The 20,075-nt window shown below is 42.5% G+C and overlaps 1 protein-coding gene across 3 annotated transcripts in view; it reads right to left on the bottom strand.

Moving 5' to 3' along the window:
• SPOCK3 (SPARC (osteonectin), cwcv and kazal like domains proteoglycan 3) overlaps nt 1-20,075 on the bottom strand; it is a 504,342-nt gene that overhangs the window by 323,418 nt on the left and 160,849 nt on the right. For all 3 annotated transcript variants that reach the window (XM_063920424.1, XM_063920425.1, XM_063920423.1), the window contains one exon: nt 1,382-1,427. In XM_063920424.1, the coding sequence (XP_063776494.1) occupies nt 1,382-1,427 (46 nt within the window). The remainder of the gene's footprint in view (nt 1-1,381; nt 1,428-20,075) is intronic.

Raw genomic sequence — 20,075 nt, 5'->3', positions numbered from 1 at the left:
CCTCCCGCCCAGCAAACGCCAGCATCTATGGCATGCACATGCGCCCTGCGGCACATGCACAGTTCAGACTTGATCGCCCGCTGTGCAAAAACTCACAGCAGCAATGAGGTCTGAATTAGCCCCTTTGTGTGTACAGGTTTCTGTAACAACACAACAGAGGACTTCGCTATACGTTACTGACGTGATGTGACATGATTATATTGATTGACATTTGTCAGCAAATTTGTTATATATGTATTTATAATACTCTGTCTTTGCAACTTGATATATGTCAGCAAGACTATACGCCTGGCAAGAGAAAGAGGTGCCATGCACAGATCATCTATTAAGAAGGCTTTCACAGTAATTGATCAAACCACTCCACCTGTGGCTAAACATTTTGCTGAAAGAAGCCATACCAATAAAGACTTTGCATTTGTGCTGTTGGATTATGTTCCACTGTCCTGTAGAGGTGGTGATAGGCAAAACTTAGGCAAAATGTATTTTTATGAAGATATTTCCAATGGATATGCCAACTTAATATAATTTAACTGAAAGGTCAAAAGGAGGTGTCTTCATAATGTTTTTTAAAGTGTTATGATTTTAACGTTTTCTCATTCGGGCCAGATGCTAAATTTGTGTTTTGCTGCATATAATTCAGTTTCATTTGAATGGTTGCTTAGCAACAATATATCTGTATATTACAACTTATTTATAAAGTAGTTTTCCTCATTAAGATCTTCTGTTGCTATGTGCTGTGCTGTTTGCATTTTCATGCAAGCATTTTGGTTTACTTTTCCCTGATTATATGTAGATGTTATTTCAAGCAGTAGTTTCTCTTACTTAAAGTATTTCATGAATCTACCATAGACCAGAGACCCAGCTAATGCCAGGCTTGTATAAATCAGGTGACATATGCATGGGTTTTCCCCATTACATCATATCTGGTTTTCTGAGACCAGCTCCGTCACTGCTGAGGGAGGTGTGGGTGTATGGTGCCAGGCTCCTGTGTTCCTGATGGAGAGATGGGCATGTCATTGGATGCTGGCAGGAATATTTAATTTAACAGATAAAAGTATAACGAAAAAACATAAATACATGTCATGTCTAGTTTGTGAAGGGACAATTTTGCAACAATAGCTGTTAACATATACTCCTTGGTTTGTAGAAATACAATCCCCAATGACAGTCGCATTTTAATGAAGAGGAGAGAGGGACAAGTTTAGCAGTTGTTCTGATAGTTTAAACAGTTGTAGAAATCCTCCTAGGAATGGAGCGCTTATTAAAATGTTCCTTTGTTTTATAAACACACAATCAACTTGTATACTGTATATAGAGTTTTATTAGGGGATTACCAGGACATTTAAAATGCAGAATATTAAACAGTGTACATACATCTTACCTTGATCAAATGGTCTGCCAGGACTCCAAGTACGAAAGTAATCATCCTAGGAGATAGACAATGTACACTTATAATCATACATACCACCAAAAATATAACATATTTAGCAGAAATTAAGTTAAAACATGCAGTAAATCTAAATAAGAATGAATAAAAAGAAAAGGGTACAAACCTCCACTTCCTGAGTGAGCAAGCAAGTAAAATAAATAAGAAAGTAAACGACAGTGAGAACAATGCAATATAAAATGCCCGTTAATACAAAGTTGTTGTTTTTTAACTTTGTATTTTGCTTTGCTTAATAAGCCATTAGTCACACTGAATATATGCTGCATTTTGCAAAGTTGGTGAACGAATGAAAATAGAACATAATAACACACTTAAATAAGATATCATTGATTATAACTCACATCATATAGAAGAATTTGCAACAATGAAATTCAGCAAGAAAACATTGAGAGATATACTGAAGAAGCTGCAGGAGGCTATGATTAATCGGGCAAGATATGCAATTTCTCTAGTATAGCTTTAATGATTTTAGCCACAGTTGCTCTCACACCTGTGGAGAGTAGAAAACGATTGATTCTATTGCACAGACACATTTGAAAAATTATATGCATAAATACCTAGCTTTTGAGTAGAGGTAAGTGAAATAAAGGCATAAATTCACAGGGATCGAACGTCACAAAATAACAGGAATTTTCGCCAGTGTGTGACGTTTGGGCAAAGCAATATTAAGTTCTGCGTTTGCCTCGCTATTGTGACAATTCATGCTCATTTTTACTTTTGTGTATTTCAAGTAACTGGCTATCTAGGTTAACTGATCCGTGTAGGTCTCGGGTGTCAAGGGGGTTGGGGAGTGGTACAAAGTTACTAAGCCTTTCAAGGAGTCCGTACTGTCCAGGACTGGCAGACACACCATAGACATGGCATGACCATACCTTTCTGCAGGGTCTTGGTACCCCAGAATCTCTAGATATTATAGAGCATTCCATATATGTTAATAAAATCACTGTCTTAACAAATGATTCACTCCAGAGCTTTATCATTATAAACATATTATTTCTATTAAAAGGAGAAAAATATAAACAATATTACATATATTAAATTTGCAGCCATTTATGAAGCTGCTTTGCAGCATATACACCATTGATGTCTAGCACCTATTTTTGCAAGACAGTACCTGGCCATGATTGCAGTGACGTATCTGGTGCAAATTTTTGTTATTCCTCGCGAGTCAGCTCTGTGGACCAGAATGTTTTTTTCTGAATTCTAAGTGACACGATTGTGTATGATCTTACTGACACAATCTAACTGAATTCTAACTGACATGATTGTGTATGATCTAACTGAGACAATTGTGTACGATCGCCACTGATATAAGCAGCGGGGATCGTACACAACACATAAAAATACATGGGGCCCAATTTTTTTTTTTTTTTTATATGGGTGCAAGCAGTTTGTGGCAAATAGAGTTGCAATGATTGCTTACTTTCTTATGTCTTGAAAAAAAGACTATTTTGAATGAAAAATGTAACAAAATTTTAATGGTTGGTCCAAAAGTAAAGTTATCTCTGTATATGCAGTGTTGAGTTTAAATACGGTAAATGATCATGAAGACATGTTAAGCCCTGCTCCATTCCCTAGCCTGACATTTCCCACTAACATTCTGTAGGTTTGCCAAATGTGTAGCATAACAGAACAATTGCCCAACACTTCTATAAGTTGTTTCTTTTTCTCATTACATCAATTCAATTTCAAATAAATGTGTTGCACAGCTCGTACAGTACAAACACAAAAGTTAGTTTAAGATTTTGAGCACTAGTGAATGGGATGTAGTTGGAATTCCTGCGGTCGGAATCACAACAGTAAAAATACAGACGCCAGAATACCAACCACCAGAATACCGGCAGTGCGAGTGAAGCAAGCAACCGAGCCCGCAGTGTAGCGAGCATAGCGAGCCCGCAAGGGGCTTTTGTTCCGCTCGCCCCCCTGCCGGTATTCTGACAGTCGAGATTCCGGCATCGATATTTTGATCGTCGGGATTCCAAACACCGGGATTTCGTACCCAACCCCTAGTGAGCATCTAAATTACAAGCAAAAATAAGAATTTACTCACCGGTAATTCTATTTCTCGTAGTCCGTAGTGGATGCTGGGAACTTCGTAAGGACCATGGGGAATAGCAGGCTCCGAAGGAGGCTGGGCACTCTAGAAAGATCTTAGACTACCTGGTGTGCACTGGCTCCTCCCACTATGACCCTCCTCCAAGCCTCAGTTAGGATACTGTGCCCGGACGAGCGTACACAATAAGGAAGGATTTTGAATCCCGGGTAAGACTCATACCAGCCACACCAATCACACCGTACAACTCGTGATATGAAACCCAGTTAACAGTATGAAACAACAGAGCCTCTCAACAGATGGCTCAACAATAACCCGATTTAGTTAACAGTAACTATGTACAAGTTTTGCAGATAAACCGCACTTGGGATGGGCGCCCAGCATCCACTACGGACTACGAGAAATAGAATTACCGGTGAGTAAATTCTTATTTTCTCTGACGTCCTAGTGGATGCTGGGAACTCCGTAAGGACCATGGGGATTATACCAAAGCTCCCAAACGGGCGGGAGAGTGCGGATGACTCTGCAACACCGAATGAGAGAACTCCAGGTCCTCCTCAGCCAGGGTATCAAATTTATAGAATTTTGCAAATGTGTTTGCCCCTGACCAAGTAGCAGCTCGGCAAAGTTGTAAAGCCGAGACCCCTCGGGCAGCCGCCCAAGATGAGCCCACCTTCCTTGTGGAATGGGCATTGACAGATTTTGGCTGTGGCAGGCCTGCCACAGAATGTGCAAGCTGAATTGTATTACAAATCCAACGAGCAATAGTCTGCTTAGAAGCAGGAGCACCCAGCTTGTTGGGTGCATATAGGATAAACAGCGAGTCAGATTTTCTGACTCTAGCCGTTCTGGAAACATATATTTTCAGTGCCCTGACAACGTCTAGCAACTTGGAGTCCTCCAAGTCCCTAGTAGCCACAGGCACCACAATAGGCTGGTTCAGGTGAAACGCTGACACCACCTTTGGGAGAAACTGGGGACGAGTCCTCAATTCTGCCCTATCCATATGGAAAATCAGATAAGGGCTTTTACAGGACAAAGCCGCCAATTCTGATACTCGCCTGGCAGAAGCAAAGGCCAATAACATAACCACCTTCCACGTGAGATATTTCAGATCCACGGTTTTTAGTGGTTCAAACCAATGTGATTTTAAGAAACTCAACACCACGTTGAGATCCCAAGGTGCCACAGGGGGCACAAACGGGGGCTGAATATGCAGCACTCCTTTAACAAATGTCTGAACTTCAGGTACTGAAGCTAGTTCTTTTTGAAAGAAAATCGACAGAGCCGCGATCTGTACCTTAATGGAGCCCAGTTTTAGGCCCATATTTACTCCTGCTTGCAGGAAATGCAGAAATCGACCTAGTTGAAATTCCTCCGTTGGGGCCTTTTCGGCCTCACACCATGCAACATACTTCCGCCATATGCGGTGATAATGAGTTGCTGTGACCTCTTTCCTGGCTTTAATAAGCGTAGGAATGACTTCCTCCGGAATGCCCTTTTCCTTCAGGATCCGGCGTTCAACCGCCATGCCGTCAAACGCAGCCGAGGTAAGTCTTGGAACAGACAGGGCCCCTGCTGTAGCAGGTCTTGTCTGAGCGGCAGAGACCACGGGTCCTCTGAGATCATCTCTTGAAGTTCCGGGTACCACGCTCTTCTTGGCCAATCCGGAACCACGAGAATTGTGTTTACTCCTCGCTTTCTTAATATTCTCAATACCTTTGGTATGAGAGGTAGAGGAGGGAACACATAAACTGACCGGTATACCCACGGTGTCACTAGAGCGTCCACAGCTATCGCCTGAGGGTCTCTTGACCTGGCGCAATACCTCTCTAGTTTTTTGTTTAGGCGGGACGCCATCATGTCCACCTGTGGACGACCCCATTGATTTACAATTATTTGGAAGACTTCTGGATGAAGTCCCCACTCTCCCGGGTGGAGGTCGTGCCAGCTGAGAAAGTCTGCTTCCCAGTTGTCCACTCCCGGGATGAACACTGCTGACAGTGCTAGTACATGATTCTCCGCCCATCGGAGAATTCTTGTGGCTTCTGCCATTGCCATCCTGCTTCTTGTGCCGCCCTGTCGATTCACATGGGCGACTGCCGTGATGTTGTCTGACTGGATCAGCACCGGCTGGTGTAGGAGCAGGGATTTTGCTTGACTTAGGGCATTGTAAATGGCCCTTAGTTCCAGAATATTTATGTGAAGGGCAGTCTCCTGACTTGACCATAGTCCTTGGAAGTTTCTTCCCTTTGTGACTGCCCCCCAGCCTCGTAGGCTGGCATCCGTGGTCACCAGGACCCAGTCCTGTATGCCGAATCTGCGGCCCTCCAGAAGATGAGCACTCTGCAGCCACCACAGAAGAGACACCCTGGTTCTTGGGGACAGGGTTATCAAGCGATGCATCTGAAGATGCGATCCGGACCACTTGTCCAACAGGTCCCACTGAAAAATTCTGGCATGGAACCTGCCGAATGGAATTGCTTCGTAAGAAGCTACCATCTTTCCCAGGACCCGCGTGCAGTGATGCACCGATACCTGTTTTGGTTTAAGGAGGTCTCTGACTAGAGAAGACAACTCCCTGGCTTTCTCCTCTGGGAGAAACACTTTTTTCTGGACTGTGTCCAGAATCATTCCCAGGAACATTAGACGTGTCGTGGGGACCAGCTGTGACTTTGGGATATTCAGAATCCAGCCGTGCTGGCGCAGCACTTCCTGAGATAGTGCTACTCCCACTAACAACTGTTCCTTGGATCGTGCCTTTATTAGGAGATCGTCCAAGTATGGGATAATTAAAACTCCCTTTTTTCGAAGGAGTATCATCATTTCCGCCATAACCTTGGTAAATACCCTAGGTGCCGTGGAGAGTCCAAACGGCAGCGTCTGGAATTGGTAATGGCAATCCTGTACCACAAATCTGAGGTACTCCTGGTGAGGATGGTAAATGGGGACATGCAGGTAAGCATCCTTGATGTCCAGGGATACCATGTAATCGCCCTCGTCCAGGCTTGCAATAACCGCCCTGAGCGATTCCATCTTGAACTTGAATTTTTTTATGTATGTGTTCAAGGATTTCAAATTTAAAATGGGTCTCACCGAACCGTCCGGTTTCGGCACCACAAATAGTGTGGAATAGTAACCCCGGCCTTGTTTAAGTAGGGGTACCCTGATTATCACCTGCTGGGAATACAGCTTGTGAATCGCTGCTAGCACCGCCTCCCTGTCTGAGGGAGCAATCGGCAAGGCAGATTTTAGGAACCGGTGGGGTGGAGCCGCCTCGAATTCCAGCTTGTATCCCTGAGATACTATTTGAAGGATCCAGGGATCCACCTGTGAGCGAGCCCACTGATCGCTGAAATTCATGAGGCGGGCCCCCACCGTACCTGGCTCCGCCTGTGGAGCCCCACCGTCATGCGGCGGACTTGGAAGAGGAAGCGGGGGAGGACTTTTGTTCCTGGGAACCTGCTGTTTGCTGCAGCCTTTTTCCCCTACCTCTGCCTCTAGACAGAAAAGACCCTCCTTTTCCACGCTTGTTTTTCTGGGTCCGAAAGGACTGAACCTGATAAAATGGCGCCTTCTTAGGCTGTGAGGGGACATGGGGTAAAAATGCTGACTTCCCAGACGTTGCTGTGGAAACTAGGTCGGAGAGACCATCCCCAAATAATTCCTCCCCTTTATAAGGCAAAACTTCCATGTGCCTTTTGGAATATGCATCTCCAGTCCACTGGCGAGTCCATAAGCATCTCCTAGCAGAGATGGATAATGCACTTACTTTAGATGCCAGCCGGCAGATTTCCCTCTGTGCATCTCTCATGTATAAGACTGAGTCTTTGATATGGTCAATTGTTAGCAGAATCGTGTCTCTGTCTAATGTGTCAATATTTTCTGACAGTTTATCTGACCACGCAGCGGCAGCACTGCACATCCATGCTGACGCAATAGCTGGTCTAAGTATAATGCCTGAGTGTGTATATACAGACTTCAGGATCGCCTCCTGCTTTCTATCAGCAGGTTCCTTAAGGGCGGCCGTATCCTGGGACGGTAGTGCCACCTTTTTAGACAAACGTGTGAGCGCTTTATCCACCCTAGGGGGTGTTTCCCAACGTAACCTATCCTCTGGCGGGAAAGGGAACGCCATTAGTATCTTCTTAGGAATTACCAATTTCTTATCAGGGGAAGCCCACGCTTCTTCACACACTTCATTTAATTCATCTGACGGGGGAAAAACTACAGGTAGTTTTTTCTCCCCAAACATAATACCCTTTTTTGTGGTACCTGGATGTAAATCAGAAATATTAAACACCGCTTTCATTGCCTCAATCATGCAGTGAATGGCCTTAACGGGCATTAAATTTGACTCATCGTCGTCGACACTGGTGTCAGTATCCGTGTCGACATCTACTTGTGCCATCTGAGATAGCGGGCGTTTCAGAGCCCCTGATGACTTTTGAGACACCTGGACAGGCACGAGCTGAAGACTCGGCTGTCCCACAGTCGGCATGTCGTCAAATTTTTTATGTAAGGAGTCTATACGTGCACTCATTTCCTGCCATAAACTCATCCACTCAGGTGTCTGCCCCCCAGGGGGTGACATCCCTGCTAAAGGCATCTGCTCCCCCTCCACATCATTATCCTCCTCAAACATGTCGACACAGCCGTACCGACACTCCACACACACAGGGAATGCTCAAACAGAGGACAGGACCCACAAAAAGCCCTTTGGGGGGACAGAGTAAGAGTATGTCAGCACACACCAGAGCGCTATATATATACAGGGACTAACTGAGTTATGTCCCTAATAGCTGCTTTTCAATAAAATATATATACTGCCAAATTTAATGCCCCCCCTCTCTTTTCCCTCTTACTGGTACTGTAGATTGCAGGGAAGAGCCAGGGAGCTTCCTTCCAACAGGAGCTGTGAGGGAAAAATGGCGCCAGTGTGCTGAGGAGATAGGCTCCGCCCCTTTTTCGCGGCCTATTCTCCCGCTTTTTATGGAATTCTGGCAGGGGTATTTACCTCATATATAGCCCCTGGGGCTATATATTGAGGTATTTTAGCCAGCCAAGGTGTTTTTATTGCTGCCTCAGGGCGCTCCCCCCCAGCGCCCTGCACCCTCAGTGACCGGAGTGTGAAGTGTGTAAGAGGAGCAATGGCGCACAGCTGCAGTGCTGTGCGCTACCTTGGTGAAGACAGAGTCTTCATGCCGCCGATTTTCCGGACCATCTTCTTGCTTCTGGCTCTGTAAGGGGGACGGCGGCGCGGCTCCGGGACCGAACATCAAGGCTGGGCCTGCGGTCGATCCCTCTGGAGCTAATGGTGTCCAGTAGCCTAAGAAGCCCAATCCGGCTGCAAGCTGGCGAGTTCGCTTCATCTCCCCTTAGTCCCTCGCTGCAGTGAGCCTGTTGCCAGCAGGTCTCACTGAAAATAAAAAAATCTAAGACTATTACTTTCTAAGAGCTCAGGAGAGCCCCTAGAGTGCATCCAACCTCGGCCGGGCACGAAATCTAACTGAGGCTTGGAGGAGGGTCATAGTGGGAGGAGCCAGTGCACACCAGGTAGTCTAAGATCTTTCTAGAGTGCCCAGCCTCCTTCGGAGCCCGCTATTCCCCATGGTCCTTACGGAGTTCCCAGCATCCACTAGGACGTCAGAGAAACATGGATACTATTGGGTCGATCCAATTACCCACAATGATCTCTTGGGTGCGAGTCATCGCGGCAGTGGTGCACTTTATGGCAGACTGAACTTGCACAAAAGTGCTCACCAACCCATAGGGCTCCGAGCAATTTTTTCATGATGGTGCAAGATAGGGTGCCATTGCCAGCAATGAAATACTGCGACAGGGGCACATAGCACCCTTTACACCTAATTGGATTGAACCCTATATCTGATACTAAAATTGGCTCAGTGTACACAACTACCTACAAATACTAAGAACCAACTGATATAAACACTTTGATGTAATTAGGGTGAACAGAAATGTGAAAATCTTGCTGAAGAATGATAGGATGACCATCTCCTCTATTTCTACCATGTCACAACACTATACATGTGTGTTTGATGGTGTCACACTACTCTGATGTATTTACCTTGCACATCTTGTTAACAGGAACTTGTTAACAGCAGCAGTTATAACATTGGTAATGAGCAGTGGGCAAATAAATGAATACTCAAAGTTATTGCTAAAAGTGAATAATTCCTATCTGAGTTATTCCAATACATGTGGATTGTCTTGGAATTGTGGTCACTGTTCAGATGTTAAAGTCAGGAAAAACATAATTTTCAAATAGATGTCTGAAGCTTTTAAGTCTGCCTGTTTATGTAACTTTCTCCTCTCATGATAGATATAATTTCATCTTTGAGATTGGGGGTACAGTTGGAGCATATACACGAGAGGTAGAAAACATGGTAATTGTTTTTAATCAAAAGACTTGAATACTAATAGGCAAGATACAGTAGCTTGTGAAAAAAAGGATAAAGGCAATCTAAAATACAAGGCAACAATATTATTAACTACTTAGCTTCAATGGATAAAAAAACTTTAGTTGATGTGATTATTATTTGAGTATATTAGAGCTGTGATTCTTAAACTCGGACCTCAGGATCCCACACAGCTCACGTTTTGCAGGTCAACCAGCAGCTGCACAGGTATATTCATTAATCACTGACACATTATAAAAGATCCACATGTGGAGCTAATTATTTCACTTGCAATTCTGTGAAGAGACCTGGAAAATGTGAACTGTTTGGGGTCCTGAGGACCAAGTTTGAGAACCTGTGGATTAGAGCATGTGAGGAATTGAGACAGTGGAGCCATATCTCCCAACATGACCCTCTCCAGGAGGGACAGAATGCTCTGCTCCTGGACTTCCCTCTTAGTTTATGATTGCCATCACCTGTGCTCAAACATCTTTATTATCCAGTAACCTGTTCAACACAGGTGCCAGCAATCATAAATTAAGAGAAAAGTCCAGAAGCAGAGCATTTTGTCCCTCCTGGAGAGGTCACGTTGGGAAGTATGGAGGAGCAAATATGTAATTTTATCATCAAAATTATATTGAGCACTTGATGTGAATTGGTGATTTATGGGATAAATTATAGTCTAGCACTGGAAAATTGATGGTAATGAAGATAAAAAAACAGTTATGAAAAATGAAACAAGTGTAATTAAACATTCACAAAACAATACTGTCTATATGAGGCAGAGCCAGATATTCAGCACAAAATAACAATTTCAGTGTATTATCTAAAAACACAAAATATTGTTCCTCCTCCCATGTAAAAAAGAGTAGAGTAACTATTTTAGACAGTGTACAAACAAAATGTAAATACTATACTGAATTGAGCAGTGATAGACAAACAGACAAAGACCTAGATAACTAAGCAACAGCTTCTCAGCAGGTTTGACCTTGAAATTTAAAGCAGCACTAATATTAAGTGCAAAGCCCAGGACTCTATATAGTGATGTTTTAAATTTCAAGGGCAAACCAACTGATTAGCAATCTGCAGTACAGTAAATACAGTAAAGCCCAAATACTTTAACATGGACACAAATTAAGATTTACAGTAACATGTGTGTGTGGAGTATGCTTTATAACAGAAAACAATACTCACACAAAAGTCTACATTTGCATACTATAAGTAATTCTATAATTTAGGAAGTGGACATTTATATTCTATGAGAATCAAATGGCTTGCCCGATAACAAAATGATCTTAAAAAAAATAAACAAGAATTATCATTATTGTATTGCATAAGTCTAGTCCTTAATTGCTACTGTTTGAGCCAGGCAATACAACTAATTAAAAATAAATGAGAACATTATATAAATAAAAATCTGGGTTTGCCACTCACCCACTCACCCCACCCCACCCCTTACTAGTCAGCTCACTTTTAGTGTCCCCAGCCTGGGCTGCAGTGTGTAGGGAGGCAGCGGCCTCCTCTGACTGTGCGGTATATATATATATATATATATATATATATATATATATATTAATAGAAATAATAGTATATTTCAAAAAGCCACCTTGCAGTTAAAATTGAGCCTGGTATATTTATTAATCATGTATATTCAATTATTTGTGTAGAGTCATCTGCAGCCCAATACTGTGCAATAGAACAGTTGAATAATTGTTTTCGAGATTAGAAAATTTAACAGTTACCACTTGATGAAACTTCAATATTAAGTATTTCTGATGAAAACTTACTACAAGAGAGATCAGCATGTATCTAAACTAACCTCAATGGCTGCAATAACCTGTACACTGAGGAGAAGGGGCTGTATGACAGGGAGAAAGTAGGTAGGGATTACTCTACTTTATATCCTAGACCGAGTCTACTCTCTGATGATAACGGCATCCTGTAATGGCACTATGTTTTTATAAAAAAAACTATGATAAGTAGAGCTTACTGCAGTTTGATAAACTTAAAAGACATCGTACTCTGCACACCTGAGTGAAGGGAGCAAAAAACATGGAAAATTAAAAGTAACTACAAGAGAAAATATTGATTTCTCTATAGTAACCCTGTTAATAAATTGTATAAAGTGGTGATAGCCCCTTTTTCAACCACAAACCGAAGAAAAAGAAGTAATCACAGCATGAAAAATAGACACCTAAGGGGCCTATTTATCACCTAAGGGGCTTTTAGAGGGTACACACAAATACAGTATTAAGGGCCATGGAGCAGCAGATATTTCCAATATAGGTCTGGTTCCTCCATTTCCAACTGCAATGCAGTGAGAGTTACCAAGCTACAAAATGCAAAGCATTCCGGAGCCTGGATGGGTGGCTAATGCCATTTGAAGATGGCAGTAGCCTATAGTAGACTATGGGCTACTGTATTGGGTATTTTTTTGGGAGAGAGATTTTACAGATCCCTCTCCATGTACCCTTACTGATGCATGAACTAAGGACCTTAGCCAGCTCTTTGCTGGGACAGGTTCTTATTAGAGCCCGTTTCTGACAAGAGCATTATTGTGTATTTGCAAGAAAATATTGTTTCACAATGTAAATTTAAGCAAAAATATTTATTCCACCCGCACAAATATGTGGACTGTAATTAATACACCCCTAAGTGTGGCATCAAACAGATTAAAAATGATGGTAACCCTTTCTCTTGCAATAAATATTGATGACTGTGGAATGTAAAACATAGTAATAGATGGATGTTAAGGGTTTTTCTCAGAAAGTTAAATATCAATTTGCTTAAAGAATATATTAGAATATTTCTTATGCTTACTAAAGACCATGAAACGAGGTCTCTTGTTGCATAAACCAGGTTACAGATATGTTTTTGCAATTGTAATCAGAATTCAGAACAGATGCAACGTAAAGCTCATCTAATTCCCTAAAGAAAAACTATGTGGCGAACTGTGAACATTTGCATGAATATTTAATTAGGAATGGTGAAAGAATCAAAGCTGCAAGGCTACAATACCTGCACAAATTCTCTATTTCCTGACTAAGCAAAATTAGACATGACCTACATATCTTCCTGCAACCATTATACCAGATCATCTCACTTTTCACAGAATCTTTTTCTAATACTACAGTAAATATTTATTAAAACCCATAGGCTGTTCTGCTGGAGAAACTCACTTTAGTGAAAGATACAGCACAAGCCTGATTTTATATATATATATATATATATATATGTGTGTGTGTACTGTATTTATGTGTATATATATATATATATAATGTATATATATATATATATATATATACACACTGTATACATACGCACACATATATATATATATATATATATATTTATATCCAATCCACAAACCGGCACTCCCTTGTAAGCCAACAATAGCTTGCCAGTGTGCCCTCCTAGGGGCCAGCAAACCCCAAATTAAAATATGCTCATTATGTAAATGGCCAGCGCTACCTCGCAAGGTAGCACATTCAATTTACATAATGAGCATATTTTAATTCATTGTTTAGTATTAATTTGGATGTTTCTCATCCTGTTTAAGTGGAGTATGATGTGCACTAAATTATAATACATGTTTTCACTTATTTATATGTTTATGTCTTGTCAAAGTCAAAAAATATTGCAGTACACACATCACGTACAAACTACACACAGATGGCCTCCGCGCGTGTACTTGTTCTGCTGTGCGTGCGCATATCCGCAATTTGCGTATGGTCGCTCCCGCGGTCCTGCGTATTAGCGCGTGGTATGAGTATTTACGGTAGAGTTTGTGAATGCATGGAAAGCTATCAAAACACATTACATATTTAATCCAAATAGTGCACAATGTACACATAGTCTCCCTGCACCGCACCAGAAAGTAACAGCAGTTTAAATGGTAACAGAACAAAGTGATTCACCTTTACAGGATAGGAGGGGACAGAACAAGGTTACAAAGTAATGTTTGGTATCCAGCTGTAGGGTAATTTAAGGGTAACATTCCGGTGTTGGTTTGAGGAAGATCGCATGTTCCTGCGGATAGTTATGTGCAGGAGCAGAATATAGATATAAACTGTATTTACTGTACATTATGTATGCAGCGGGAATCCAGAAGAGACCACCCACAAGAGCAGTTGGAACAGACATCGCCCACCTATTCAAACTGATCTATGACCTCTCCTGTACTGTAAATGACCATCCCTGTGTCCAATGGACAAAGAGATTACAGTATCCATTGTGTTATGTTTTGGATGAATTGTATAAAGAGAGCCTGCAGCAGGCCTGGTCAGAGACAAGACTCACAAAGTTATCTATTAGATGACCGAGGACCGGACCGGGTAGCGCGGCGAATCCAATCACGTATGTACCATTGAATGTAGCCATTATTCTGTTGTATTGTAATGTTTATATTGTAACCCCCTTTCAGCAATAATACGCTGTGGTGTCGGAACCCAGTGGTTTAACTACAGACTGGTGTCATGTCTTTCTTTCCCTGCTAAGGTTTAAAGTGTAAAAGCATCGCACTGCATTGCTGCATAAGGTTTAAAGTGTATTCATTGGGTGTGTACGCGCTGTGTGTACTTTGTACCGTCAGCACAGCGTTTGTACGCAAAGTCCGTACACGGTACGGGACTCTGTACGCTAACAGCGTAAAAGGTGCGTAGAGTGTGCATTAAGTTTAGCTGCCGCAGCGGCTCCATGGTAAAGTGTATTTAAAGTGTGTATAAGGTATAGCTTTTCATTCCTGTATATAAATCAGCATTATCAGTCTTCACAGTTTCTCCTGGTGTGCATTACTGCTGCATCACCATGGAGACGTGAGCAGCATTGGTATTGTGACCTAGCGGGCGTCACTTCCAGTATGACGTCACGCCCGGGACCGGAAGTGAGCAGCGGTTGCCGGGTCACACACTGGTTGGCTGCTAGAGGGTCTGAAGATCTGTAAGTATGTATTTATATGAACAGTTTTGCTCTGTTTTGATTGTAAGCGTGTCCTGATGACGGGGGGGAGTACCCCAAAACGTTGAACTAAAGCACGTTACCTATCATTAAATACTGAGTGCAGGAGTGCCGCCTCTGTTGTTTTGCATATATATATATATATATATATATATATATATGGAGAAGGAGATTCGGCAGCACTCACAGACTGAAAACAGTAGACTGAATTGCTTCTACGTTTCGGTTTTTAATAAACCTTCGTCAGGAATAACAAGGGGCTCTTGTTAATTGCCTGCTGACGTCACCGGATGTCCGTTGATTGCTCACGGTTGGTGATTGGCACTTGTTACCTGTTTGTATGTATATAAGGTATGTAATGTTTTTTATGTGTTATTCCTGACGAAGGTTTATTAAAAACCGAAACGTAGAATCAATTCAGTCTACCGTTTTCACTCTGTGAGTGCCGCCGAATCTCCTCTATTTACCCCATGGAAGTCACCCAGCCGTTTGCTAAGTGAATTGGGAGTCCCGAGCCTGCTATATATTTATATATATATATATATATATATATATATATATACACAACAATAGAAGAATTGGCGCCAGGGGGTCGCATCAACTCCCACTATTCCAACCCCTAATTGGTTAATACTTTTTTTTTAAATAACATGTTCCATCATAAAACATTTATTAAAAACATATTCAAATTAATACAGAGGAGATATATTATTCCACACTTTAAGATGTATGACTCTTAGCGCTGAATACAAATGTTGAAGGATCACAACAATAATGCGACAAAACTTGTTCATACATGCATGTATGAACAAGTTTTGTCACATTATACTGTTTGTATAAACTACTGTACTTCTCAGCTGCTTGAGCTAGGACCCAAGATTCAATTGTAATTTTCTTCCTTTTCATTCTGTCTGCTCTGATATATCCTTGTTCTATTATAATAATATGTTCCTCATATATTTTAATTGAATGTATTATGCATTTTTATTAAGGAACAATTATTTTTAGTTCTGATAAGATTTTTTACAATTGTAGAGATACCCCTGATGAAGTCTTTTGTATAAGACGAAACGCGTTGGGTTGTCTGTGTTGTGAAGCTATCCCCGAACCAACTATAAGGAGAAGGAGGAGATTGTTGTGATCCTTCAACATTTGTATTCAGCGCTAAGAGTCATACATCTTAAAGTGTGGAATAATATATCTCCTCTGTATTAATTTGAATATGTTTTTAATAAATGTTTTATGATGGAACATGTTATTATTTTAAAAAAAAATATTAACCAATTAGGGGTTGGAATAGTGGGAGTTGATGCGACCCCCTGGCGCCAATTCTTCTATTGTTGTATATTCCTTATTTCCAGTCCCTTCTAACAGGGGAATGAGTTGAATCAGGCTGCCTATACCAAATATTTTACGTACGTATTTATTCAGGGTGACAGGTTTTACAAATTAGCGCAAAGGGAGAGTATTTGTTTGATATAACTATATATATATATATATATATATATGTATATAAATATCCAAAAATAGGTGATAGCACTCGCAAAGTTCACGTTGCATCATGCTTGGGTGCAGTAAATCTCAGACAGTTCCATGAAAAGCTCCATAGTTTGTCAAATATACATCCAATGGTAAGAAGAGCACTCAAAAGTCACAACATATCAGTAGGCACACATGTCGACGTTTCGGGTCTTGAAAAAGGGCCACGCTGGGCCTAAAACGTCGACATGTGTGCCTACTGATATGTTGTGAGTAAATAAAACTATTTCCATTTTTAACTTCTAGAAGACTGGTGAGTACTCTCTTTACTATTGGACATATATATATATATATATATATATATATATATACACTGCTCAAAAAAATAAAGGGAACACTTAAATAACACAATGTAACTCCAAGTCAATCACACTTCTGTGAAATCAAACTGTCCACTTAGGAAGCAACACTGATTGACAATCAATTTCACATGCTGTTGTGCAAATGGAATAGACAACAGGTGGAAATTATAGGCAATTAGCAAGACACCCCCAATAAAGGAGTTGTTCTGCAGGTGGTGACCACAGACCACTTCTCAGCTCCTATGCTTTCTGGCTGATGTTTTGGTCACTTTTGAAAGCTGGCGGTGCTTTCACTCTAGTGGTAGCATGAGACGGAGTCTACAACCCACACAAGTGGCTCAGGTAGTGCAGCTCATCCAGGATGGAACATCAATGCGAGCTGTGGCAAGGTTTGCTGTGTCTGTCAGCATAGTGTCCAGAGCATGGAGGCGCTACCAGGAGACAGGCCAGTACATCAGGAGATGTGGAGGAGGCCGTAGGAGGGCAACAACCCAGCAGCAGGACCACTACCTCCGCCTTTGTGCAAGGAGGAACAGGAGGAGCACTGCCAGAGCCCTGCAAAATGACCTCCAGCAAGCCACAAATGTGCATGTGTCTACTCAAATGATCAGAAACATACTCCATGAGGGTGGTATGAGGGCCTGACATCCACAGGTGGGGGTTGTGCTTATAGTACAACACCATGCAGGACGTTTGGCATTTGCCAGAGAACACCAAGATTGGCAAATTCGCCACTGGCGCCCTGTGCTCTTCACAGATGAAAGCAGGTTCTCACTGAGCACATGTGACAGACGTGACAGAGTCTGGAGATGCCAAGGAGAATGTTCTGCTGCCTGCAACATCCTCCAGCATGACCGGTTTGGCAGTGGGTCAGTAATGGTGTGGGGTGGCATTTCTTTGGGGGGCCACACAGCCCTCCATGTGCTCACCAGAGGTAGCCTGACTGCCATTAGGTACCGAGATGAGATCCTTAGACCCCTTGTGAGACCATATGCTGGTGCGGTTGGCCCTGGGTTCCTCCTAATGCAAGACAATGCTAGACCTCATGTGGCTGGAGTGTGTCAGCAGTTCCTGCAAGACGAAGACATTGATGCTATGGACTGGCCCGCCCGTTCCCCAGACCTGAATCCAATTGAATACATCTGGGACATCATGTCTTGCTCCATCCACCAATGCCACGTTGCACCACAGACTGTCCAGGAGTTGGCGGATGCTTTAGTCCAGGTCTGGGAGGAGATCCCTCAGGAGACCATCCGCCACCTCATCAGCAGCATGCCCAGGCGTTGTAGGGAGGTCATACAGGCACGGGGAGGCCACACACACTACTGAGCCTCATTTTGACTGGTTTTAAGGACATTACATCAAAGTTGGCTCAGCCTGTAGTGTTTTTCCACTTTAATTTTGAGTGTGACTCCAAATCCAGACCTCCATGGGTTAATAAATTTGATTTTCATTGATAATTTTTGTGATTTTGTTGTCAGCACATTCAACTATGTAAAGAACAAAGTATTTAATAAGAATATTTCATTCATTCAGATCTAGGATGTGTTATTTTAGTGTTCCCTTTATTTTTTTGAGCAGTGTATATATATATATATATATATATATATATATATATACTGTGAATGATGTATTTTAAGGATGAAGTCAGAACCGGAACTGAAAACCATCTCTCCTTTCTTCACAGGTAAAAACACCATCCTCATGCTTGTATATCTGAGTCTATCATCTCTCTCTGGCTAGACTTTTCACACCCCAAAAAAGTTTGTCTGCTAATGTCTGTGATCTGTCTTCAATGCAAAGTCCCCTCTGTTAATTAGCTGAACTTCTGATTGCACACCTCACCCTTTGCCAGCTGATATAGGGGGTCATTCCGAGTTAATTGCTCGATGCCATTTTTTGCAGCGCAGCAAACAGGTTAATACTGCGCATGCGTATGCACTGCAATGCGAACGCTCGTTGTACGGGTAAAAAGCGGATCGTTGCTAGGCGATGGATTTAACAAAGAATCCATTCACACAGCCGATCGCAAGGAGATTGACAGCAAGAGGGCATTTATGGGTGTCAACTGACCGTTTTCAGGGAGTGTTTGGAAAAACGCGGGCGTGCCCAAGCGTTTGCAAGGCGGGTGTCTGACGTCAATTCCGGGTTCAGACAGGCTGAAGTGATCGCAAGGGCTGAGTAAGTCCAGAGCTACTTAGAAACTGCAAAAAACGTTTTCATCCAGCTCGGCTGCACACACGTTCGCACACTTGCAAAGCGAAAATACACTCCCCTGCGGGCGGCAACTATGCATTTGCACAGGTGCTAAAAGTAGCTAGCGAGAGATCAAATCAGAATGACCCCCATAGTGTGTAGCATTTAAGAGCAGTGGCCCTCATTCCGAGTTGTTCGCTCGTTAATTTTCTTCGCATCGCAGTGATTTTCTGCTAACTGCGCATGCGCAATGTTCGCACTGCGGCTGCACCAAGTAAATTTGCTAAGAAGTTTGGTATTTTACTCATGGCATTACGAGGTTTTTTCTTCGTTCTGGTGATCGTAGTGTGATTGACAGGAAGTGGGTGTTTCTGGGCGGAAACTGGCCGTTTTATGGGAGTGTGTGAAAAAACGCTGCCGTTTCTGGGTAAAACGCGGGAGTGGCTGGAGAAACGGGGGAGTGTCTGGGCGAACGCTGGGTGTGTTTGTGACGTCAAACCAGGAACGACAAGCACTGAACTGGTCGCACTGGAAGAGTAAGTCTCGAGCTACTCAGAAACTGCACAGAAAAATCTTTTCGCAATATTGCGAATCTTTCGTTTGCAATTCTGCTAAGCTAAGATTCACTCCCAGAGGGCGGCGGCTTAGCGTGTGCACTGCTGCGAAAAGCGGCTAGCGAGCGAACAACTCGGAATGAGGGCCAATATCATCAAGGCCTGCAGTCAGGACTTGGCCTTCAAGCATTTGTGAAGTATGCATTTGTTAAGGATATATTTTAAGGATGAAGTTAGAAACGGAGTTTGAACTGGATTTGGACTTTGGACTATGCTAGAATCTAATTAAACTAGTTCCCCAAACCTCTGAACAAGAACATTATGACTGCCCCTGGGCCTACCCCTCAAGCAGAGAACTGAGGGGCGTGCACACCAGGACCAGACTTTGCAGGGTCAATTCCATTGGACATTTGTGCGCTCCCCACATTCTCACACCCACCTGCACTGCTCACAAGACCAGGACATTTATAATTTTCGCAAAATAATGTTATTACAGTTTTCCTGCAAATGTGTTTTTATCTTCTTTTTCTTCTTACAGCGTACTTCCACCCCACTGTGTGCTATTCCTGTAATGTTTACCTCCATTGATTGCACACCCTGCCAGAACCA

This window comes from Pseudophryne corroboree, chromosome 1 (assembly GCF_028390025.1).
Source record: "Pseudophryne corroboree isolate aPseCor3 chromosome 1, aPseCor3.hap2, whole genome shotgun sequence".
NCBI classification, from domain to species: domain Eukaryota; kingdom Metazoa; phylum Chordata; class Amphibia; order Anura; family Myobatrachidae; genus Pseudophryne; species Pseudophryne corroboree.
Note: the sequence above shows the minus strand (reverse complement) of the source record. Positions and strands in the feature narration are given on the sequence as shown.